Source organism: Artemia franciscana, chromosome 7, assembly GCF_032884065.1.
Source record: "Artemia franciscana chromosome 7, ASM3288406v1, whole genome shotgun sequence".
NCBI classification, from domain to species: Eukaryota; Metazoa; Arthropoda; class Branchiopoda; order Anostraca; family Artemiidae; genus Artemia; species Artemia franciscana.
Window position 1 is genome coordinate 50,491,248 of NC_088869.1, and position 26,538 is coordinate 50,517,785.

General features: G+C 35.6%; 1 protein-coding gene across 2 annotated transcripts in view; it reads right to left on the bottom strand.

Moving 5' to 3' along the window:
• LOC136029422 (xanthine dehydrogenase/oxidase-like) overlaps positions 1–26,538 on the bottom strand; it is a 135,913-nt gene that overhangs the window by 59,017 nt on the left and 50,358 nt on the right. For both annotated transcript variants that reach the window (XM_065707797.1, XM_065707796.1), the window contains exons 13-18: positions 24,861–25,081; positions 20,369–20,488; positions 18,495–18,716; positions 15,669–15,802; positions 13,104–13,278; positions 8,943–9,049 (exon numbers count right to left, since the gene is read on the bottom strand). In XM_065707797.1, coding sequence (XP_065563869.1) covers positions 8,943–9,049; positions 13,104–13,278; positions 15,669–15,802; positions 18,495–18,716; positions 20,369–20,488; positions 24,861–25,081 — 979 coding nt within the window. The remainder of the gene's footprint in view (positions 1–8,942; positions 9,050–13,103; positions 13,279–15,668; positions 15,803–18,494; positions 18,717–20,368; positions 20,489–24,860; positions 25,082–26,538) is intronic.

Genomic DNA, 26,538 nt, shown 5'->3' on the forward strand with positions numbered 1-26,538 from the left:
TGTTAAGAGTCAAAAGAGATAGAAGGGCAACTACCCTTCTCCTCTTCACCCTTTTTCCTTCAAACGCATCAGACAAGAACTTTGAGATAGCCATTTTGCTAAAAATAGTTCAAAGATCATATAACAAAAACTCCAGCGTCAAAACAACCCCCAAGGGCCCAGGGGCAGGCATTGTAATTTATGCCCTTGGGGCATGTATGGTTCTTATGGAAGGGACGCTCGTATAAACTTCAGAGAGGGTTCATTTGATAGGAAATTGAAAGTTATAGTTCACTTTTTAAGAATCAAAAAAGATCAGAAGGCAACTAGCCTCCTCCCCCCCCCTCCACACCCTTTTTTATTCAAAGCCATTCGATACAAATTTTTAGATAGCCATTTTTTAAATAGTTCAAACGTCATATAGGAAAAACTTAGGTGTCGACACAACCCCCCAGGGCCCGGGGGTAGACATTGTAAGTTATGTCCATGAGGGATATATGGTTTTTATGAAAGGGATAATCGAATAAACTTCAGAAAGGGCTCATTTGATTGGAACTGAAAGTTCTAGTTCACTTTTTAAGAGTCAAAAGAGATCCGAGGGCAAATAGCCCCTCCACGCCTTTTTCCCCAAAACCCATCCGACAAAAAATTTGAGATGGCCATTTTGTTGAAAATAGTTCGAAGGTCAGATAAGAAAAACTCCGGTATCGAAGCAACCCCCCAGGGATCAGGAGCAGGCGTTGTAGGTTATGCTCTGGGGTCATATGTGGTTCTTACAAATTTTGAGGTAGCCATTTTTTTAAATAGTTTAAACATTAGATGATAAAACCCCGGGGTCGACAAAAACCCCCAAAGCCAGGGGGCAAGTGATTCAAGTTATCACCCGGAAGCGTATAAAGTTTTTATGGCACTTCGTACTAACCAAGTGACATATAGCGATCGCAAATTATTTCGGTCTGTCGGTCTGTCCCGGTTTTGCTACTTTAGGCAATTCCAGGTAATGTAAGACGATGAAGTTTAGCAGGCGTATCAGGGACCGGACCAGATTAATTTAGAAATAGTCTTTTTTCCTGATTTGACCATCTGGGGGAGCGGGGGCCCGTTAATTCGGAAAAAATAGAAAAAATGAAGTATTTTTAACTTATGAAGGGGTGATGGGATTTTAATGAAATTGGATGTTTTGAAGGATATCGTGTCTCAGATCTCTTATTTTACATCCCGACCAGATCTGGTGACATTGGGGGGGGGGGTGGGGTGGGGTGGAGGGGGGACCCTAAAATCTTGGAAAACGCTTAGAGTGGAGGGATCGGGATGAAACTTGGTGGGAAAAATAAGCAGAAGTCCTAGATACATTATTGACATAACCGGAATGGATCTGCTCTGTTTGGGGGAGCTGGGGGAGGGTTAATTCTGAAAAATTAGAAAAAATTAGGTATTTTTAACTTACGGAGTAATCGGATCTTAATGAAATTTGAAGTTTGGAAGGATGTCGTGTCTCAAAGCTCTTATTTCAAATCCCGACTAGATCCGGCGACATTGGGGGAATTGAGGGGGAACTAAAATCTTGGAAAACACCTAGAGTGGAGGGATCGGGATGAAACTTGGTGGGAAAAATAAGCACAAGTCCTAGATACGTGATTGAAATAACCGGAACGGATCCACTCTCTTTGGGTGAGTGGGAGGGGGGAGGGTTGATTCTGAAAAATTAGAAAAAATTAGGTATTTTTAACTTACTAAGGAGTGATCGGATCTTGATGAAATTTGATGTTTGGACGGATATCATGTCACAGAGGTCTTGTTCAAATCCCGACCGGATCTAGTGACATTGGGGGGGACTTGGGGGGACCTAAAATCTTGGAAAACGCTTAGAGTGAAAAGGATTGGGATGAAACTTGATGGGACAAAATCATAAGTCCTAGATGTGACTGACATCACCGGAACGGGTCCGCTCTCCTTGGAGAAGTTGGAGGGGGGGTAGTTCTTAAAATCAGAAAAATTAGGTATCGAAAGTGATCGGATCTTAATGAAATTTGATGATTGGAAGGATATCATGTCTCAGAGCTCTTATTTTAAATCCCGACCGGATCCGGTGCAGGGGAAGCGGGGGGCGGAACCTAAAATCTTCGAGAACACTTAGAGTGGAGGGATCAAGATTAAACTTGGTGGGAAAAATAAACACAAGGCCTAGATACGGGATTGACACAACCGGAACAGATCTGCTCTCTTTTTGGGGGGGGGGGGGGTAATTTTAAAAATTAGAAAAAATGAGTTATTTTTAACTTGCAAAAGAGAAATCGTATCTTAATGAAATTTCGTATTTAGAGGGAGCTTGAAACTCAGATCTCTTATTTTAAATACCGACTGGATCCAGTGTCATGAGGGGGGGGACCGGAAATCTTGGAAAACGGCTAACGCCAAGAGATCAGAATTAAACTTGGTGGAAAGAATAAGCACAAGTCTAAGATAGGTGACTGACATAACCGGACCAGAACCACTCTCTTTGGTGGAGTTGGGGGGGGGAGTAATTCGGAATTTTTTTAAAAAATGAGGTATTTGTAACTTACGAACGGGTGATCAGATCTTAATTAAATTTGACATCTAGAAGGATTTTCTGCTTTAAAACTCTAATTTTAAATCCCGACCAGATCTGGTGACATTGAAGGGAGATGGAGGGGGAAACCTGAATTCTTGGAAAACGTGAAAATCGAGGTAACTTACGAATGGATGATCGGATATTAATGAAACTTGATATAAAGAAGAATTTTATGTCTCAGATGCTCCATTTTCAATTCGAATCGAATCCGGGGACATACAGGGCTGGAGGGTGGAAACAAAAATCTTGGAAAATGCTTAGAGTGGAGGGATCGGGGATGCAACTTGGTGGGAAAAATAAGCACAAGTCCTAGATACGTGATTGAAATAACCGGAACGGATCCACTCTCTTTGGGGGAGTGGGAGGGGGGAGGGTTGATTCTGAAAAATTAGAAAAAATGAGGTATTTTTAACTTACTAAGAAGTGATCGGATCTTGATGAAATTTGATGTTTGGACGGATATCATGTCTCAGAGGTCTTGTTCAAATCCCGACCGGATCTGGTGACATTGGGGGGGACTTGGGGGGACCTAAAATCTTGGAAAACGCTTAGAGTGAAAAGGATCGGGATGAAACTTGATGGAACAAAATCATAAGTCCTAGATGTGACTGACATCACCGGAACGGGTCCGCTCTCTTTGGAGGAGTTGGAGGGGGGGGGGTAGTTCTTAAAATCAGAAAAATTAGGTATCGAAAGTGATCGGATCTTAATGAAATTTGATGATTGGAAGGATATCATGTCTCAGAGCTCTTATTTTAAATCCCGACCGGATCCGGTGCAGGGGAAGTGGGGGGCGGAACCTAAAATCTTCGAGAACACTTAGAGTGGAGGGATCGAGATTAAACTTGGTGGGAAAAATAAACACAAGGCCTAGATACGGGATTGACATAATCGGAACAGATCCGCTCTCTTTGGGGGGGGGGGGGTAATTCTAAAAATTAGAAAAAATGAGTTATTTTTAACTTACAAAAGAGAAATCGTATCTTAATGAAATTTCGTATTTAGAGGGAGCTCGAAACTCAGATCTCTTATTTTAAATACCGACTGCATCCAGTGTCATTAGGGGGGGGGGGATCTTGGAAAACGGCTAACGCCAAGAGATCAGAATTAAACTTGGTGGAAAGAATAAGCACAAGTCTAAGATAGGTGACTGACATAACCGAACCAGATCCACTCTCTTTGGTGGAGTCGGGGGGGGGGGGGGAGTAATTCGGAATTTTTTTTAAAAATGAGGTATTTGTAACTTACGAACGGGTGATCAGATCTTAAATAAATTTGACATCTAGAAGGATTTTGTGCTTTAAAACTCTAATTTTAAATCCCGACCAGATCCGGTGACGTTGAAGGGAGATGGATGGGGAAACCTGAATTCTTGGAAAACGTGAAAATCGAGGTAACTTACGAATGGATGATTGGATATTAATGAAACTTGATATACAGAAGAATTTTATGTCTCAGATGCTCCATTTTCAATTCGAATCGAATCCGGGGACATACAGGGCTGGAGGGTGGAAACAGAAATCTTGGAAAATGCTTAGAGTGGAGAGACCGGAATGAAAATTGATGGGAACAATAAGTACAAACTATAGATACAAGATTGACATAATTGGTAGGGATCTGTTCTCTTTGGGGGAGCTGGGGGTTCATAGTTTGGAAAAACTAGAAAAATTGAGGTATTTTTAACTTAAGAACGGGTGACCGGATCTTAATGAAATTTGATATTTAGAAGGAACTCATGTCTCAAAGCTCTTATTTCAAATCCCGATCAGATCTTTTGACACTGGGGGGAGTTTCAGGGGGAAATTGGAAATCTTGGAAAACGCTCATAAATGTCTTAGATACGTGATTGACGTAACCGGACTGGTTCTGCTCTCTTTGGGGGAGTTAGGAGGTGGGGTTCAGTGCTTTGGCGAGTTTAGTGCTTCTGGACGTGCTAGGATGATGAAAATTGGTAGGCGTATCAGGGAGCTGCACAAATTGACTTGATAGAGTTGTTTTCCCTGATTCGACCATCTGTGGGGCTGAAGGGACAGGAAAAATTTGCAAAATTGAGGTATTTTTAACTAACGAGTGGGTGACCGGCTCTTAATTAACTTTGATATTTAGAAGGACCTCATGACTCAGAGCACTTATTTTAAATTCCGACCGGCATTAAGCCTCTGAACTTCCTTTTAAAGCAATCTATTTATTCTTAGAATTTTGCTAGAGCTCATACCATTTGAGCTCTTGGCTCTTCCGACCTCGTCATAAGTGCCATATGAGCTCTTAGCTCTTGTTATGTAAGGGATGTTCGTATAAACTTCAAAGGTGGATAATATGGTTAGAAATTTAAAGTTCTGGTTCAATATTTAAGATTCAAAAGATAACCCCCCAGAGCCTTAAACAAGTGTTTTAAGTTATCCTCCGGTGGCGTATAAGGTTTTTATATAAGGAGTAGTCGTTTAAAATTCGAAGGTGGCTCATTTGATTAGAAATTAGAATTTCTACTTTACTTTTAAGAGTCAAAAGAAACCTGAGCGAACCTAGCCCCCCCCCCCCTCTCAGCCCTTTTTCCTCGAATCCAAGCAACACAAATTTTGAGATGGGGGCAAGAGTTTTAAGTTATGCCCCAGAAGCGTTCAAGGTTTCTAAGTAATCGGTGATTGTATGTATCACGGGAAAGGGACTTATAAGTAAGAATCGGTTCACTTTGGTCGAGAAACGGCTGTTAGCTCATAATCATCTTCGGCAATGAGGGGTTTGCCACTTTTCTAGTTGGTGTGCCTATTATTTGTTTCCAGTGTATTTGATGGTTAAACGAATTTGGTTCCAGTGGTAAGACATGCAGGGGACTTGTAAGTAATAATCGGTTGCTGGTCTACAATCACCTTCAGCGAACGAGGGGCTTGCAACTTACGCTAGTTGGTGTAGGCTAGGCTACCCATTTATATGTTTCCGAAGAACTTGAGGTCTATCACGGGAGAGAGACTTGTAAATAAGAATCTGTTCACTTTGGGCCAGAAATTTGTGCAAATTGGTGCACATTGTATTCGATATATTTAAATCTGACAGAACTAAGTGTTTACGCAACGGTTACAAACGATAATGTAAAACAATGAGGTAGTTTCGTTATAATTAGTGTCACCTATGGTATTTTAATCCTGAAAAGTTACGGATAGCTTTATAATACCAACTAGATTATATAAGATATTGTTCCAAATTTTCATCCGTTACGATGTCTACGATTGAAAAGGATAAAGTTCAACTGGCTACAAAGTCAAATTAGTCCCTTCTTTCGATATTATTTTGTAGTTTTTGTTTTTTCAACGTTGAGGAATAGCCTTTGGTCATGTGATAACTGATTGCGTTCTTGTTTGAACATACCGTTTTAAAAACTTCGATAGGCTGACAACTTCATCATTTAACCGATAGTGAAGAAACAAGCACAAACGAGAATGTAAAACAGTTATATAGTTTCGTAATAATTAATAGAATGTCATTTATGGTATTTTGATCCTGGAAAGTTAGGGATAGCTTCATTATACCAACTAGATTATATAAGATGTTTTTCCGAGTTATCATCGGTCACGATGTTTACGATTGAAAAGGATAAAGTTCAACTGGCTTCAAAGTCAATTTAGTCCCTTCTTTCGATACTATTTTGTTGTTGTTTTTCCAACGCTGAGGAATAGCCCTTTATCATGTGATTACTCATCGATAACGAAGAAACAAAACCAAAGTGTTGTTCTCGCAACACGTTAGTCGGCGAAGCCGGACAAAGGTTGCCGCAACACTTCACGTTGCCCGGGCAACGTAGGTCTAGTCTTTTGTTGATCTTTTTCTTTGTAAAAATATTAAACAGTTCGTGGTAACGAACTGTGGTAAGGAGCGACCCGGCTCAATAGTAAACGAAACTCTAAAAAAACGGAATTTTGATACTGAAAGATACATCAAAAGAATCACATTTTCATGCTGATTTCAAATATATAGGTTTCATCAAATTTAGTCTTTTTCATCAAAAGTTACGAGCCGGTGAAAATTTGCCTTAGTTCTAAAAATAGGGGGAAACACCCCCTAAAAATGATAGAATCTTAACGAAAATCACACCATCGCATTCAGCGTATCAGTGACAACTATGTCTTTTGTTGTAACACGTATCTTTGTATAATAAAAATATATTTGTAAAATAAAAATAAACAATAAATTACTCCGTATATGAAAATTTCTATTGCAAAATTTCAGGCTCCTATCTACAAAAATGTGAAATTTCGTATTTTTTGCCAGAAGACAGGTCACGGGTGCGTGTTTATTTGTTTTTTTGTTTTGCTTTTTTGTTTTTTGTTGTTTTTTTCCCAGGGGTCATCGTATCAATCAAATGGTCCTAGAATTTCGCAAGAGGGCTCATTCCAACGGAAATGAAAATTTCTAGTGCCCTGTTTAAGTGACCGAAAAAACTGGAGGGCACCTAAGCCCCGTCCCACGCTCAGTTTCCCACGCTCAACGGATCAAAATTTTGAGATAGCCATTTTTTTCAACACAGTCATAAACCATAATAACTATGTCTTTAGGGATGAATTACTCCCCACAGTCCCCAGGGGTGGGCTGCAAGTTACAAACTTTGACCATTATTTACATACAGCAATGGTTATTGGGAAGCGTACAGACGTTTTCAAGGTTTTTTTTTTAGTTTGGGGGGGGGGGTGAGGAGGGGGGCTATGTGGGAGGATCTTTCCTTGAAGGATTATGTTATGGGGGAAGAGAAATTCAATGAAAAGGGCGCAGGATTTTCTAGCATTACTATAAAAAAAGAAAAAATAAACATGAAAAAGTTTTTTCAGTTGAAAGTAAGGAGTAGTATTAAAACTTAAAACGAAAAGAGACTATTACGCATATGAGGGGCTCTCTTCCTCCTAAATACTTCGCTCTTTACGCTAAAGTATGTTTAGTAATTTCAACTATTTATTCTACGGCCTTTCTTATTCAGGGGTCATTCTTAAAGAATTGGGACAAAACTTAAGCTTTAGTGTAAAGAGCGAGGTATTAACGAGGAGACAAATCCCGTCATATACATAATAAAAATATAAGAATATAGAAGTTTGTTACGTAATTTAATTCTTAAGTTACGTATATTTTTTACTAATAAAAACGTACGTTAAAAATTAAAATTTCTAGTTGCCTTTTTAAGTAACCAAAAATTTGGAGGGCAACTAAGCCTCCTTTGCCACCCCTTATTTCTAAAAATCATCTGGTCAAAACTAAGAGAAAGCCATTTAGCATAAAAAAAAAGAATTAATATGCAAATTTCATTTTAATAATTTATGTGCTGAGAGCCAAAATGAAAATCAAAACAACTAGTTTTTTAACTGAAAGTAAGGAGCGACATCAAAGCTTAAAACGAACAGAAATTACTCCGTGTATGAAAGGGCTGCTCCCTTCTCAACGCCCTTCTCTTTACGCTAAAGTTTTTTACTGTTTAATTAAGTAGAATTGAGAGAAAGAGTCAAACTTTAGCGTAAAGAGCAGGGCGTTGAGAAGGGAGCAGCCCCTTTCATACACGGAGTGATTTCTGTTCGTTTTAAGTTTTAATGTCGCTCCTTACTTTCAGTTTAAAAAAACTAGTTCTTTTTTATTTAATACTATATAGAGTTATCTTAGACAAATTGTCAACAATTTGTCAACCAATTTCAATTTTCTTGTGATAATTAACATTTAGTTATTGGTTCTTATTGGTTTAATACAAAGCTAATTTTGATTTTGCTTCAAGAAACTCCCCAGGTCGAAGTTTTTTATAATAATATTAAAAAAAAAATATTCGAGCTGATAAGAAAACTAAACAGTTAAGAAAACTTTCTTCATACACATTTTATACTAGATTCTGATCACAATCACATATATTTTAGCACCCGCATGAAACATCAAAACGGTAAACGGTTTCACAAAAAAACGATAGGGCAAGCAAAAACCAATAGGGGAAGCAAGAACAGATAACGATAGGGTAAGCGATAGGGCAATATTGTGTTGCTAAGAGAATCTGTCTGTTTTTTAACCGTCTCTTTGCATAAAAACAAATGAGTTAAAGAAAGAAAAGACAAAATTTCACAGTAATTCCAGAATCAAAGGCTATCCTATACGCTATAAGAATGTCAGATTTATCATACAATATCATAAAAAATAATAGATATTTGGGAATAAAAACTTTCCCTAAGGTTTTCCGTTCCTTTCTCCTTTTTCCTTTCATCATTTCCAGTCTTTACTAATTCTCAATGATTTTTATATATTTTATCGTGCAATGAAAATCATGAAATGAATTGCTGCCCTTTTAATTTGCTATCTCGTCTGCTTTTGAGTTTGTTTTTTTTTTCTTTTTGCTATGTTAAAAAAATTAACTTACCTAAATGCGGTGTTTGATGGTAAATTTGTTTTGCAGCAATAACCTGTAACTTGCATATTTGGTAATCGATATGCATTGTCGATAGAGAACAAAGCTCTTTCCATTACCTGGAAGCCAAACACAGAAATTTAATTTCAAAAGATCAAGGTAGAACTAATTTATTTCGAAACAATTTTAAAAGAGAACAAACAAATTTTAAAGGGGTTAAGTCTCTCGTTTATGATCGAATTACATAAGAAAACAAGTTTTTTAAACTGAAAGTAAGGAGCAATATTAAAACTTAAAACGAACAGAAATTATTACGCATATGAGGGGTTCACCCCCCCCCCCATTAATACCTCGCTCTTTACGCTAAAGTTCGAATTTTGTTCCGAATCTTGAAGAATGACCCCTAAATCCCAAAGGTCGTTTAATTAGAACAAATAGCTCTTTTGAAAGTACTAAAAAAACTTTAGCGTAAAGAGCGAGGTATTGACGAGGGGGTGAACCTCCTCATATACGTAATCATTTCTGCTCGTTTTAAGTTTTAATGCTGCTTCTTATGCTACTTTTAGTTGAAAAGCTCGTTTTTATTTAATTTCTGATCTTTTTTTAAAATAATAGTAGGAAATTCAGCACCCCTTCAAGGAAAGATCCTCCCATATAACCCCTTCCCCTAGACCCCCCTACCAGAAAAAATCACCCCTGAAAACAGCTGTATACTTCCCAATAACCAATACTACATGTAAAAAATAGGCAAAGTTCCTAACTTTCAGCCCTTCCCCCGAGAACTGTGGAGGATTAAGTCATCCGCAAAGACATCTTTATTAAATTTTTCGACTATGTTGAATCTCAAAACTTTGATCGGATGACTTTGGGAAAAAAAAGTGGGAGGGGGTCAGTTGCCCCTCCCAGTTTTGGTCACTTAAAAAGGGCACTACAGCTTTTAATTACTGTTTGAATGAGCCCTCTTGCGATATTCTAGGATCACTGGATCAATGTGATCATCCCTGGGAAGAAAAAAAAAATAATAATAATGGCCCTGATTTTGATTAAGATTCTATGACTTTTATGGGTGTTTCCCCCTTTTTTTCAAAAACAAGGCAAATTTTATCAGGCTCATAACTTTTGATGGGCAAGATTAAACTTGACAAAACTTATATACTTGAAATCAGCATAACATTTTAATTCTTTTGATGTATATATTGGTATCAAAATTCAATGTTTTAGAGTTTCAGCTATATTGAACCTGGTCGTTCCTTACTTACAGTTCGTTACCACGAACTGTTTGATGAGAGAAAAACACACCTGACAATATTGGAATGAAAAATCAGAACAAGGCTATGGAACAAAAATTCCAAACTCATGAAATCTTATTTAGTCGACCAACTATATATGCATGACCTACATACAAATGATTTTTTGACTGTGGTAGAAATTTTTATGAAAAACTTTTGGATCCATTGGTAAGAATATCAGACCTCAAAATATAATCTGGAGTTAACTAAAAATTGGCTAATCTCTTTTGCTTTAATTTTTTTACTTGACACATACCTTGAATAAATAGAATAATTAAGATTTTTCTTTAATTACTTCCATTTTTTTCTAGTTTTCTAGGATACTTATTAAAAAAAAGAGAGAGAAAAAAAAACTGAATGAAAACACCACAAACCAGACTGTGGCCAGTAGAGAGAAAAGATGAAAGACTAAAACAACGTGGATATTTCGCCTGTATGTAAACTAGACGTCGTCATCACAAAAGAAAACAAGCAAACAAAGAAAAAACTAAAATAAACTAAAAACAAATAAAACCACCATCAATATTAATAAAATACAATTGTCGCAACTTATCAACCTAGGTCACAGAAGCTATTAGAGATACTTCGATGAGAACACCAAAGTAACTGCATCAGTTTGCTTTTGTTGTCTTTTCATTGAGTTTTTTCTCTCTTTGTTGTTTTTTGTCACGGCTGGCCAGTTCGGCTTAAGAACTTCCATAGGATACTTATTGAACAGCGCATTAAATAGGAAAAACTGAAGTTTTATACTCATTATGTAACGTGATTATATGACATTATTTGTCATGTTCTCGCTGTTATATTGTTGTTTTCGTATTCGATGGCAAACTTGTGGTGCAGAAAAAACTTGTAAATTGAATTTTTGATAATCGATGATCTATACTGATAGAGAATAAAGCTAGTTCGATCATCTTGAAGCAAAACATAGAAACTTTCAGAGTATTCTGATTAATCAGACAATTCAGGGAACATTCAAATCATTTACAGCATAACTGTTACATTGCCGTCTTAGAATTCGATGGCAAATTAGTTTTGCAGCAATAACCTGTACATTGAATATTAGGTAATCGATAGAGAAGTAAGGGCTTGCCATTACATAAGAGCAAAACACATAAGTTTCATTTAAAATGTCCAAGTTAAAGTTAGCTTATTCCTTCTCAAACAGTTTGTGGTAACGAACTGTAGTAAAGAGCGACCCGGCTCAATAGTAACCGAAACTCCAAAAAATGGAATTTTGATACCAATAGTTACATCAAAAGAATTTCATTTTAATGGTGATTTTAAATATATAAGTTTCATCAAGTTTAGTCTTACCCATCAAAAGTTACGAGCCTGAGAAAATTTGCCTTATTATAGAAAAAGGGGGAAACACCCCCTAAAAGTCATAGAAAATCATAGAACCAGATTCAGCGTATCAGAGAACCCTACTGTAGAAGTTTCAAGCTCTTATCCACAAAAATGTGGAATTTTGTTTTTTTTTTCTCCAGAAGTTAGGTCGCGGATGCGTGTTTATTTGTTTGTTTTTTTTCAGGGGTGATTGCATCGACCCAGTGGTCTTAGAATGTCGCGAGAGGGCTCATTCTAACAGAAGTTAAAAGTTCTAGTGTCCTTTTTAAGTGACCAAAAAATTGGAGGGCACCTAGGCCTCCTTCCACGCCCATTTTTTCCCCGAAGTCACCAGATAAAAATTTTGAGATAGCCATTTTGTTCATCTGAGTCAAAAACCTAATAACTATGCCTTTGGGACGACTTAGTCCACCAAGGTCCCCGGGGGAGGGGCTGCAAGTTACAAGCTTTGACCATTGTTTACATATAGTAATGGTTATTATGAAGAGTACAGACGTTATGTCCAAGGGTGCATTAAATTGTGAGAATTAAAACATAAATAATGTTTTTTAAAAACCTTTTTAAAAACAGCCCTAGCATCCTTACTTCAACGAAGTTCAACCAGGACTCTACTCGTTGAAGTTAGGATGCTAGGGCTCACACTGTAATAACCATATTTTTGTTTTCGTGTTTTACGCTCTGTGACAGATCAATTATGCCCCAACGGCCTCTAACTTGAATGCTTGGTAATGATCATGAATTATTGAGAGAGAACAGTGCTCTATCCCATTCCTATTAGTAAAAGACTAAATTTAATTTTAGCGGTTCGAGCTAAACCTAATTAGTTTCTGAGCAATGTTAAGACGAAACAAATCTCACGAGGGTTACTTCTCATTGGGTAAGATAAAAACAAACACGACAATAGTCGTAAAACTAACTGTACGAAAACATGTTGAAACAAAAGGAATTAAAAGAAGGAAATCATTTTTAATAAAGACTTGGAAACCGAGCAAAAATAAAGTCCTCAAATTAGGGAATCTTTTACGATAATGCACAAACTATAGAAGGAAAACAAAAACTACATTAAGCCAAAACATAGCAAAAGGATCAAGATATTTTTAAAAGTGTCGACGGGTTCATGTATTTTTGAAGTGTCAAGGGGGAAACACATTGCATTACATATTTTGGCTCTGTGTGACAAATGAAGCAGATATAGATAAGCAAAAAAATTGTTCACAATCAAAAACTGATCTAAAGCTAAGTTAAATTAATCCTCTTAAGCGATTTAAGGTTGTACAAACCATTTGAATCTTCCAAATGCTTTTAGTTTTGACTGTGATAATTTTTTTCTCTTTTCCTTTTTTATTCTAATATGTAAAATTGTAACCACTTATTTTCCTTGAAATTTTCGAAGTGTTACATTTAAAGCAATAGACTACTTAATTTTTTTTTACATTAAAATTTTTACAAAATCTACAAAAATAACTTTACATCCCCAATGAAGGCTAAAAAATATGCAACCAAAGCTAAAACAAAACAGAAGCAAAAAATAGAATACCGAAAAGGATAGATCCATTGTGTGTCCAGAGTTTGAAAACAAATCACCATAAAAGGCGTTTATAGTTCCATCAGACTGAAATCCAACTTTGTATCTTCCAAGAAACGGATGTCGGAAGCCACTAAGCATCATATCCTCGTCTCTATCCAGCATACATCGTACTGGCCTGTTCAGTCTAAAGAAAACAGTAACACAGTTCCAGTGATGGCATTAAAATGTAAATAAATCTCTTTATACAGAAACGATCGAGAATTGAAGAAATGAATTCCACCTACAAAGTGAATTACAATAAAAAGACGAGACCAACCTATCTCACATCGAAGTTTTTTTTTAAGATAACTTTCAATCTCAGACCATGTCTTTCTACAAGGTATCCCAGCAGAAAAGGCAAGGAATATAGTGACATCTGACAAGGAAGGACCAAATGTTTTATACTATTAAGCATCACATCCTTGTCTTTGTCCTCATTATCGTACTGGCCTCTTCGGTCTAAAAGGACAGTAATACATATTCAGTACTTGCATCTAATAATACATAATACTACTACTAACAACTCATTACAGCATCAAGCCACATGAGGCCAACTCAGCTGCATAAGCTCTCCTCCACCCGTATCTATTCATAGCTTCACCCTTTATCCAATCCAAAGAATTTTCTAATTTCATTTAAATATCTCCTTATGGTCTGTTTCCAGCCGTTCAGTGAGAACCTACTTTTCGTAAAAAACGACCCTAGGCCTTGACTATTCTTATTTTCAAATCTTGGCCACATCCATCATCTTTACTAATAAAACAGCCCAGATAAACGTGGCTGATTCTAGGAAAATCCCCAACTACGGAAAATTTGTCCCTGCGGATAATTCAACTGGGAAAAATTCTTCCCCAGGATAATCCCCCTCGGAAAATTCATGCCGTATATTCTCCCAACGAATACTTATTCCAGAAATAGCCTTCCCCTCTCCAAAGACAATTCCCCTTCCAGAAAAATCCCTCTGAAGACAATTACCCCATGTAAAATTCCCTCAAAATATAAAATTGAGCTGCCAAAGGGAAAGCATGGCAAATAAGAAGAATGAAAACAGAAGAGATTTTCGAATTTCCTATTTATGTTCCAAGATAAAGGTAGAATATGTGTGCAGAATACTCATTAGCACTTATTTTTATTTCTTTTAATTCATTTTTTTATGTTTCATGGGTTGATTTACCATTGCAGGCATAGATAAAGGTTAAAGAAAATAATTTGAAATTATAAAATTAGTGGCAGCTGTAGAAGCGTTGCCCTATGATGGAAGTGACAAAAATGCAGGCGGCTAGTAAGAAGTACAAGTAATTACTTCGTATAGACTTGGTCTGGTACCAACAGATATAGCAAATGATGTCAGCTCATCTCTTGGATCGAGAACGTGCCCCCTAGGCGTACATCAGAAGGTTTTAGTGTCTGAATTACAATAACATTGAGTCAAACTAGAAGCCAGAAGGAAAAAAATTTAAGATGGAGAGAACTCCATATTTCAGATAAGCCAGCAAATTATTTTCTTTAACCTTTATCTTATCCTTGCTATGATAACTCAGCCTCCAAAAACACGGAAAAAGGATAAAAATTTAAAAATAAATGCTAAAGCATTTTCTACACCATATATTCCATATATTGGATTCGAGAAATAGATTCTATATATATATCTCGATCCATATATTCCATATATCCACCATATATTGAAAATAACACGAAAAAGAATAAAAATTTTAAAATAAGTCTTATAGCATTTTCTACACCATATATTCCTTATATTGGATTCGAGATATATATTTCATATATATCTCGATCCATATATTTCATATATCCACCATATATTTGGAATATAGGAAGAATATTCCAGATAACTTTCTTTCCTCTATTTTGTCTATTTGTCTCACTTTCTCTTTGGCTACTCATTTTTATCACACAAGCATAGGACCTTCACTAAGGCTCTATGCTCTTGCTCATAATCTATAAAACTGAGGACTAAAGGAGACGTTGAGGACTAAATACTTGGATCAAAATGTAAATTTAAGCTCATTATGAAGAAATCCTTGAGAATTGAAGAAACGTATTCCACATACATAGTAAATAACGATAAATTGGCCTTAAACCGGTTCAGCACTCCTCGTGGAGCTTTTTATTGTTGGCCCCCCCCCCAACTTTACCATCATCATTTTTGTTGACAAATAATTGGATTATTAAGTTGTAATAATTTGACAAATAAGGACCCGAAGTAGTGGGTCATCATTACCACAACCAAACGTATCAAAACCCCAAGGAAGGGTTTTTAGGTCATCTCTCTCTCTCTCTCTCTCTCTCTCTCTCTCTCTCTCTCTCTCTCTCTCTCTCTCTCTCTCTCTCTCTTTCTCTCTCTCTCTCTCTCTCTCTCTCTCTCTCTCTCTCTCTCTCATTGTATACAATAAATGCACTTACAATGTTATTAGTTCTTTGCACTTATTGTGAGATTATTTTTTAAGGAATTTTATTGAATATTATATAGAAGTTTATTTAAAAGAATCATTAAAGTAAATGTGACAAAATACCTACTTGTAAGCAGAAAAAGCAACTGGGATACTAAGTATGCTGGATCTAGTTTCTTTCCCGCCAAATCCTCCACCCATTCTTTTAACATGGACAACTACATGATTTGCTGGTAGTCCAAGGGCTGCAGCAACAAGCATCTAAAAAAGGGTCATAAAGTTGGTCTAAATTAAATGAATGCAAGGCTGAAATTGCGCATAGTAGCCTTCCAAGTTGACGGAGCTGTTTCTAAGACAACTGAATTCGAAAAAGAGCTCTTCCACCTGATAGTGCGTCCTCATTTATGCATGATAAAACTGCCTTACTTGAGAAAACAAGAAATGATGGAAGAAAATTTTTGCCTATGGTCATTACAGCTAAATCTAGCTTTTTTCAAAAATTCTCAAAATTCAATGGTCAAAATGGTCAAAATTCAAAGGATAATCAGAACTTATGGTACCAAAAGAGAGCTCTTTTACCCGCCACTTTTTATACTGTAATCGGGACTCGATCAGACTGTTTCACTATAGTAATCATAAGTTGATAAAAAAAAAATTAAGAAAAAAGAAAACTAAACTAATTATGCATTATGGTCATAATGCATCGTAGTCCAAGGAATTTCAAGAAATCATACGATAGAATACAAAGCCACTCAGATCTAAAAAGTATCTTTAGAAGTTTATTACTGAGTTCCATATCTTTAAACCAATCATTATGAAAAAGGATTTGAAATGGAAGAATTTTCATTCCAAATATATGTATTCGTTCGTCTAAGGTGGTTTTCAAACTACTGTTCAAGGATCCCTGGGATTAGATCAGCCTTCAGAAGAGGTCTTTGTGAATCCCAATAATTTCTGATTGCATACTTATTTAACCCCTTCAGATCTGAGATCTAACTCATTTTAAGGCGGAGGTTGAAACTGAGGCGTTAGAATCTATAGCCCCACTTCTTAGAGGGGCTATAGAGTCCAATGGTCTTTGTAGTAGATGTCTTCTACCTCATTATCTACCTTCAGTTGGGAGTGATGTTTGTGGTTGGGAGAAAATCCTTAGGCCACCTTAATCAAACATACGAAGCCTCCTTATAACTAAAATGATGTGCTACTTTATCTTATGACTAGGTCTGAGGATATTCCAATAAAAAAGCTAAGTCTAAGTCTTAGTAAAAAAAAAAAGAAAAAAAAATTCTAAGCTATTCCCTACGGCCTTTATTACCTTCATTATGTGAGTTTATTATGTCAAAAAGGTTTCAGAACCTGCTTTGAAAGTAGTTTTAAGAATATTATGGCTTTGAAAAACAAATCGTATATAAAAAAATTGTTTCAACTTAAGTAAAAAAAAATTATCACTTAAAACGGATAGAAAGTATTTCGCATATGATGGGAGCTGCTCCCTCTTTGACCCATAACTCGTTTCGGTAAGGTTTTTAAGTACTTTAAAACAGCATTTTGTTCAATTCTCCGGCCCTTGTGTTTTTTCTCCGGCCAGCCCCCATCATATGCGTGATGAGTTGTGTTTGTTTTTAATACTATTACTTCTTACTGTCAGCTCAAAACAAACTCTTTTTTAATTTAGTTTTGATTGTTTTTCCAATCATGCCCAGGCCTAACACAAGACATGAATTGATATACTGACCCATAATTGTACATTTATTTGTAGCGTCATGCTTTTTCAGTTTTCTTGCTTACGAGTTAAGTTGCTGGATTGTAATTAAAATTTTAGACAAAATCTAAATATTTTGATAAAATCTCCGATGACCAGTAGTTTTGTTCTATAAGTTCTTAATAATATTTTTACTACAAAATTTTGGGCGGAAGGAGAGGGGTATTACTGACCATATCGATGGAGTTTCTGCGTGATTTTTGATCTCTTACATGGCTGAAGCCATTATGACCTCCACAATAGGATTATCCTATGTTTCAATACATTGAAACATTGCATATAAATAGGAAAGGAGACAGATTAATGGTAAACGTTCCTTAACCTAATGATTTATGTTCTGGTATTTGGGTTTTTACAACAATTTTTTGTGTGTGGGGGGGGGGGAGGAATATCCATTTACGAGGTTTTTGGACGGTCACATGATATATGCTAGATTATCTACTTTCCCGACAAGCCTTAGTTTAATTGTAGAAAAAGCCAAGACAGATAGTCCGAGTAAGTGAGAGGCAAATCTGGCATAAGCCCTTTACAGAATGGTATAAAACTTATGTCATTTCTCTTGTTGATAGATAAGTCTATCATCCATCCATCTTTACATCATTCCTAGAGTATAACTAATGTAGATGGTCATAGACCTAAGAGATGAAAGACCGGATTCATTTTGGGTTGGCGCGTGACGGACAATGTCCACTGGAGTTATATGCAAAATGGAGGACTGAATTTTCTTGGACTCACTGGGCGAACAAGTGACTTAAGCCTAATAAGCTTGGCTGTTTGTAGTCTAAAGGTGGAATATCATTTCACTGGATTGACACATAACTAACAAGTCTCCTGGACTCGCAGGCGAGCAGTGACACCTACAGTTTTCCATGTGTTTGGTTAAATGGCATGGATAACCGGCAGGATAAGGTGCACCATTACTTCATATGGTTTGGGGAGAAACATGAATTTTAGAGCATCTAGCACATATCAAAACTAAGGTATTTAGAATTTCCAAACGAATTCCAAAGGGAAAGTTTTTTCGAATTTCTGGAGAAGAAAATAAAATCATAGAACATATTAAAGGAACTAAAAGTTACGGAATGTGTTTAGATTTATTCCTGTAAAACATGGAACGTTCTTGAATTGATGTCAACGCTCTCCTATTAATTATCAAAATATCACACAATCCTAGGAAAACGGTCATCTTACTTGAGTTTTAGTAGGATTTTGAGTTGAGCAATATATATCCACTTCTTTCGCATCTTTTGGAACAGCAATTGCAGCATTCGTCTCTAGGTAGAAATGCTCTTGTCCACCTATCCGCATTTCCCCTTCAAGGATGTGCTCAGAATAGTTTAACCCGGCATCAACATCTCCATTTTTGATAGTTTTTATGACAGCGTGGTAGAAAGAGTCTTTTTGGATTGCATCCTGAAATGATGAGAGATTTGAGCTGTCTGACCAGTAGAGGAAAAGCTCTGTTTATCAACTTAAATTCTTGAGAAATAGGATTGTTGTCCTTATAAAAGAGATAGAAAGAAAAGGATAAAGATCCCTGAGTCATTGAAGGCGGATACAACGTCGACATGTCTCGACGTTTTGGTTTCGGTTTTTTTATATATAGGTATAGGTAAAAAGCTTATCGTAAAGGCCTGTGGCATCTGGAAAACGAATCCCAGCTCCGTATTACCATGAAGAGAGCAATCCATTGTACCACAGGGTTAGGGGTTGAACACTTAAACAAAATTGTTTGGAACCTGGATTCTAAATTACACAGATTCAAAATGCTAGGATTTAATGTATAATCTTTAGTTTAGCTGTTGGATGTATTATTGATAGACTAAGGTGATTTTATATCATGAGCTTTCATTCTAGAATTTAGGAATTATTTGGTTGGAATTTTTTATATAACATATAGGGGTATTCCCAGATTCCACTTTACCGAACTACATTTTACAGTAAAAAAAATGTAAGTTAAAGCAGAGCTATCTGTTGAATGTTTGAGACTGATTTTGTCGCCGAGTAAAGAAAAACAATAACTCTGCCAGTATTTAGCATATAAAAAAAGCGTGCAAGTATGTGGCCATCGGTGACAGTGTTATCATCACTACCGGTTGTGTAAGATTTCTGCCAAAAGAACATAATTTGTACTTTAGTGAAAAAAAAAAATCAAATGAATGTGGATTGACAGTTTAATCTATATATTCTGATGTTTATTCCCTAAATGCTTAACAACATTTAATTTATTGAAGTTAAAGAAAATGAAAACATTCAAAATGTATTTTGTTCTCATTAAAGTGAAAATCATGTTCTAGTCTTCAGAAGGCATGGGAGCGTCAGCCCTACTCATGTTAATTTGCGCTCGTTTTGAGTTTGACTCGGTTGCTTATTGTTTTTCTATTCGTTTTAGGTTTCGCTTATTTATTGATGGTGATTTGTGATAGTTTTATGCTTGGAAAACTATTTTACTTAATTTCAGCTGATTTTGGGTTTAAAACAACTCTTTACTTTTCTTTCAAAAACTAATTTTTGGAAAAAGTTTTTAAATTAGCTTCTGTTTTTTTATTGACATTGTGTTTTTCATGAAAAACGAAAATAATATTTTAAATGTTTTCGGTTTTTTCTATAAAATGGCTAGTTAATAGGAACTTTAATTATGAAATTATATAGCAAATTATATAGCATCAAAATTATATAGCAACTAAATTAGTAGCAAATAAAAATCAACATGGATGGTAATAGACAATTTTTAGACGAAATTGTTTCCTGAAATTATCCTAAACTCGTTCAAATAGTGAACTCACAGACTTTGAGTAAAAAATTATAGTTTGCTGAGGCTTTTAGACAAGATTGGCATAAAATTATGCTATTTGTATAATTTTATTTACTCGCTCTCAGGTAATACGAGTCATTCCCCGCAGTATATACAATTCAAACTGTGAAAGAACTTTCTATCTTAGAAATGTCTCCATAGTCCTTTGATTTTACTGGCTAAAGTTTTGAGGGTAAGTAACTCATCCTTTGACTAAAACTATTATGTATTTAAAAAGTACGATCATCTAGAATAAGAAATGCCATGGTACCTCTATAGTCAGTATGGGCTGTAAATCTTCGTATTCAATTTTAACCTTTCTAGCGGACCTTTGGGCTAATGCTTGTTCAGTAGCAACGATACATCCTATGATTTGGCCATGGCACTCCACCTGGAAGAAACAAAATGGTAGCTGGAATTTAGAATTTGAAATTCCAGCCACAATAGGCTGGAATCTCAACTGCATTGATGTATTTCCGGGTGGATTGTAACTTATCTCTTCCAAGGATGCAGAAGAACACAAATATTTCTCCTTAAGATCTGTCTGAAGAAAATTTAAATATTTTTTTTTATTTAACATAACCTGTAAAAACGGAGCTTTAACATTATAAAATCTCTCTAATAAGGGAAAGGGCAGTAAATTTTTGGTTAAAGAGGTATAAACCATCGTAATTATGACATTAGTCACGAGAAGGTGTGCAAAGCTTCAAATTTCACACTAATACCTAGTCTTCCACTCTCAGCTAAGACTATCAAAACTTTTTGGTCTAGTCTATCAGATTACAAGTCAGAATTCCGTCATTTGGGGTGCTGCTAGCTCTGGTCTCAAAAATGTCTAGCAAAGCTTATCTGGTACAAAAGTAGAAAAATCATAAACTTGTTTTAAATCAGTTCTCTGCAAGTTTTAGTTTCTTTTCTACCATGGGTAGCATCAATATTTTGAAAGAATAGCTTCATCAAGTTATAGATTAGAAGGCTGGAATTCTGGTTGCATTGGTAGGTGTTCGTATGGATTACATCCTACCTCTACCAAGGAGGTAAAGGGGTATGAATATTTCTTCTAGGGATTGGTTGGAAGAAATACTCAACGGAAAAAAATTTAACATGTTCTATTAAAAACGAGCTCTAAAATTTGAGAAAATTTCCAAAAATGGTGGAGGGCGGTGAATTTTTGGTCAAGAGACATAAGCAACCGTAGCACATAACAGAAATTGCGTGGGGGTGTGCAAAAAAGTTTCTTCACATTTAACACAGACTAATAGTTTGCCACTAAATTATAGTTTTGCAGTCTTAGAAAAGGCTGTAAGAACTTTTTCGTCTAACGTATTAGATTTTGAGTCAGAATTGTCATTGGCTGGCTGGTAGCTCTGATCTCAACAAAAAAAAAAACTTGCAAAGTTGATCAGGTGAACATTTATTAAAACCATCCAGCTTATTGAAACAAACTTGAATTGTTAGTTTTTTTTATTTTTCATGAATTGTGTCAATATCAATTTTTAAACAATAGTTTCATCAGGTTATAGATTTTTCCAATTCATCACGAATTTTGCATAGTCAGAATCCATTTACATTTCTTAGAGAGAGTAATATTAACAAAAAAATATTAGAAAACTCTAAAATATCTTTACTCTCTCTGCAAGTTATAGGTGTTTAGTCGTCTCAGAACAATCGTTATAAAACTGTTGCATAATTCCTTTTATAACATTTTTGTATTATAATTCTTTTTATAACAAGGTTAAAATCTTCAAGATGATATTTTTTAATTCGAAACGGTTCAATTATTCTATAGGTTTTCTTTTCTTTCATAATCAACTAAATTCACTAGTAACATCTTCTTTTTTTAGCAAAAACCAGCTAAACTGCTAACATTATTTGACACTCAAAATTTTAATCAGCCATTAATGGAAATCAATCATATTACTTAGTATGAATATAAATAGACCTTAACGAATACACTATTAAGTAAATAAAAGGAAAATAAAAAAATTATAAGGAGCAATATAAGATTTGTGGAGGAGACTTTCAAAAATATTTAAGTGGAGTTAATAGGCTTACTTTAAAGCCAAAATAGAAAAATAAAAAAAAAAAAAAAAACAAAATAGCAAAGAAAAGTCAATAAAAAAAAACAATTAGTAGCACAGAATTTACACCTGATATAACCAATTTTTGTAAGAAGTTTTGAAAGAAAAATATCTGCCAAGTGTTAAACTAAAACTAAACTTTTAAAAGACATACTTTCCTCTTTTTATAGTTTTATATCTACTTTTGCTTAAGTCTATATTACAATATTCTTTGCGCATTTGGAGGTTGGAAGAAAAAGTTGATTTGTAGGCATTTAGGCATAGATATGGAATATTAATTAACTAGACTTCGATACGCCATAGCCCCCCCTCAGATTAGTATTTTTTACATTTGCTATTTTTTACCTTTACTGCAACGTTATATGTTCAACTTGAGATTTGAAGATAAAACTTATGAAATTCTTCCGTTTTAATTCGTATATACCCATTTATTTTTTATAAGATGTTGGTGTTGTACCTTGTCGTGTATTCACTGCCACTTGTTTAGATTTTGACAGGATCTCGTTACTCTGTTTCAGAAAAAAAAACTATTTGATTTGCAATTAAAAGTCTTTTCAAGACTCAAACCTATCTAAGAATTTGGTTTTCATGGAAGAAACAAGAAATAACTCGAAAATTAATTTTTATTTGCGCAGTGGGAAAGAGAAAAAATTATTCGAATCAAAAAAGTGCAACTAGGATTACTGCATCTTTACATAAAAATTATACGCTTCAAAAGTAGAACACAATATTAAGTTAAAACAAAATAACACATATGAGACTCAACACAGAAGTATTTTTTCCAATATCAAAATAGAGCTTGAAGCCCAACAGACATAACATCGTAACAAAATAAACACCCACCATGAACAATACCGTTGTCAAATACCCATACAGGTTTGAAGTCCACATACCTGTTGGTTTGAAATACACCAGTTTGAAAAGTCTATCTACGTTGCATGGGCAACGTGAGGTGCTGTGGCAGCCTTTGTTCGGTTTCGCAGAGTAAAGTATTGCGAGAGCAACACTTTAGTTTTTTTTCCTCACTACACCAAGTTGCAAAAGTTGCAAACCCCTCATTACAACTAGCAAAAGTTACAAACCCCTCATCGCTGAAGATGATTGTAGCCTAACAGCCGATAATTACTTACAAGTCCCCTACATGTCTTACCACTGGAGCCAAATTGATCTTACCATCAAATACACCAGAAACAAATAATAGGTACACCATCTAGCAAAAGTTGCGAAACCCTCATTGCCGAAGATGATTATGAGCTAACATTCGACTGCTGCTTAAAACTTCCCTATATGTCTCACAATTGGTATCGGCCTATTTTTGGTGTCAGTGTGTACCTTACTACTGAAGTTGTCAACCCCTTTAAATTTTCAAACTGGTACATCTTATGAAGGGAATTTTTCTACTAATAAATGGATGGCATATACTTTGATCAGCTCATCAAGAGCTATTGACTGCCGTCGAAAAAAATTATCTATCTTAGTTCAAAAGTTGACTTTTTTGCCGAAGGCCAAGTTTCTGACGTCATCACTTAGGAAGCAGCAAAGGATAAACTCTAATTTCCTTAGCAATGAGAGAAATTTAGAAGTTTAAGAGACACATCTGATACCATTTCTGTATCGGCCTATTTTTGGTTTCAGTGTGTACCTTACTATTGAAATTGTCAACCCCTTTAAACTTTCAAACTGATGTATCTCATGAAAGAATTTTTCTACCAAAAAATGATGACACATACTTTGATCAGCTCATCAAGAACTATCGACTGCCGTCGAAAAAAAAATCTATCTTTCTTAGTTCAAAAGTTGACTTTTTTACTGTAGGCCAAGTTTCTAACCCCATCACTTAGAAAGAAGCAAAGAATAAACTCTTATTTCTTACCAATGAAATAACTTTGAAAGTCTAAGAGGCACATCTGATACCATTTCTCTGCCGCAATCCAAAGTGCAAAAAAAACGAATGATAAACTCAGCTGAAATCACAAACAGAATGGGTAGAAACAATATATTTTTGGCCCCAGCCAAGAGTTCTACGAAGCTTTCCAAAATGCAAAGTCATATTCATCAATCCGGCCTAAGATACCCACTTTCCGTAAATACCGAAGAGGTTAGAACCTTACCACTTTCTAGGAATAATCTGAAATCGGGGTGCTAGGAAAAACAAAACAAAAAAAAACGACAAAACCAAAGTGTTGCTTTCGCAACACAACAAGGTTAGAATCAGAGAATGTGTTCAAGAATGAAGCTGAATATTCAGAAGAAACTCTTGTGTGGCAGCGAGACAAGATCTGAAGGATCTTATTTGTAGCTGTTTAATGCGTAGGCTTATCTACAGACTCATATGATTCCCAAGCAGATTTATATTCAAGAGTGAATTATACGTTGCTAGGAAGGTATACATTGTGACAAAAAGTCTGGGGATACAGAATCGTAAGCATCTAAACCTGTCTGCAGTCATAAAAAATATTTTCTTATTACTCGCACAGTTCAGTCATTCTTGAGGAAGGATTTCCCCTCATCAGGTAAATCCTCTATAGGTATTATTGAAAATTAAGGAAACATTTATAAAATACGAGATTTATATCCTAGCTCGGCAAAAAATTTTTAACGAACTGGAATTTTCTCTTTCTTTCAAGTCCCTCTACATCCATATCAAGCGGGATAAAAACACTGATATTAACAAGAATTTACCTTTTCCCTGGCAAATATTTCCTCATCCCGGAAGACTGGACCCGTAATATTTTGAGAGGGTGTAAGATCTTTTGCAGAGAAAAAGGCAACAACACCATCCATTGCTAGAGCTTCTGTTTCATCAATATTTAAAATTCTGGCATGAGCTCTTGTACTTGTGACAAGGGCCAGGTATAACTCATTCTTGAAACAAGGAATATCATCGCAGTATTGAGCTTCCCCTGGAATAAAAAAAAATGCATTAAAAGTAAAAACATAACTCTGTCATAACAATTTACTCTACACCCCTCCTCCTCCCCCCACAAAAAAATAACATCACACAAACACACTCACAAAATCAAATCTTTTTGATTACCTAATTTTGTTCAAATGATCCCCCTAATTTTTGGGGGTTAGTTGGGAGGAGGGATGAAAGGGATTTTAACGAGAAAATACTTAAAGTGTGAGGTGGGGATAGAAATTTTGAAATCTGAGAGGGAATCTCAATTAAAAAAAAACTAACGGGAAAATGTTAGCTTTTTGTCCAAATGTAATAAAATTTTGTTATAAGCATAAATTATTTTGAAATATTATTAGTGAATTGAACTTCACCAGAAATAAAATAGAGTTCCAAAAGTTGTGACAAAATTTGCTTTTAAATACCCTTTTTTGTGCACTAAAATGGATTAAAACCTAGCCGAAGTGAAATTCAAAGATGGAAGGGTCTGAAATGTTAAGCCTAATTTTCGATAAGTTGTTTAAAAATTATCGTGTTTCCCATTGAAGAGGAGCACCAGTACAGAAAAATTTACGAAGAACGGGGGGGGGGCAATACTTTTTCTTAAGCTTGTTTAAACGAAGATGGAAAGAAAAACCATTCAAGTTCAGGTGGATGTGGGATTTTGTTATTTTTCAATTGAAATGCACCAGGATAAGGTATTGCTGAAAATGTCAGAGATTTGGAACTTGTAACGCCTGGAAATAGGCACCCTTGCTAGGGACGAAGGGTGGTATTGCCTCTGGCCCTTCCCTGGCAGCACCCATACAGAAGTTGGATGTTTCCATTACTTTGCCCAAAACATATTAAATTCTTCAGATAATATTTGAATTCTTTAGTTTTAATGAAGCCACATAGTTCTAGTAGTTTCTTATCTCAATTTTCTATTCGGCATCTAGGACCCCATGCATGGAATTGTTTACCTACGACTTTGAGAAACATGGATAGTTTTTTTGAATTTCGGCGGGAATTAAAGCTATTTTGCCTTAATATTTATGGTTTTGATAGTTGAGTGGACCTCAAGTGGAGCCAAGATGTTGGTTTTGATTTTGGCGATACTGGTAAAGTGGTTTTGGTTTCTTTTTGTTTTGTCTCTTTTGAAGTGTAAATCCGTTTCGATTGAAATGCAGGGTAATTGATTTTTTCTTCTTCTTTCTTTCTTTTTTCTTTTCCTTTTCTTTTCTTTTTATTTTTTCTTCTTTTTCGTATTGTTTTATTTGTATGTGTATTGGGGTTGTAAGCCCAAATAAGCTTTGCTTCGGGCCATTTGCTTGTTTTGTTTTGTTATTTATATTAATAAACCCATCTTTCTCTCTCTCTTATGCTACATGTGGTAACAAAGATGGGGTAGGCTCTGCATACTAACTCTAGGTAGTGCCTTTGGTAGCTTGTAACTTTTTTAAATTCTTTAGGTCATCCATG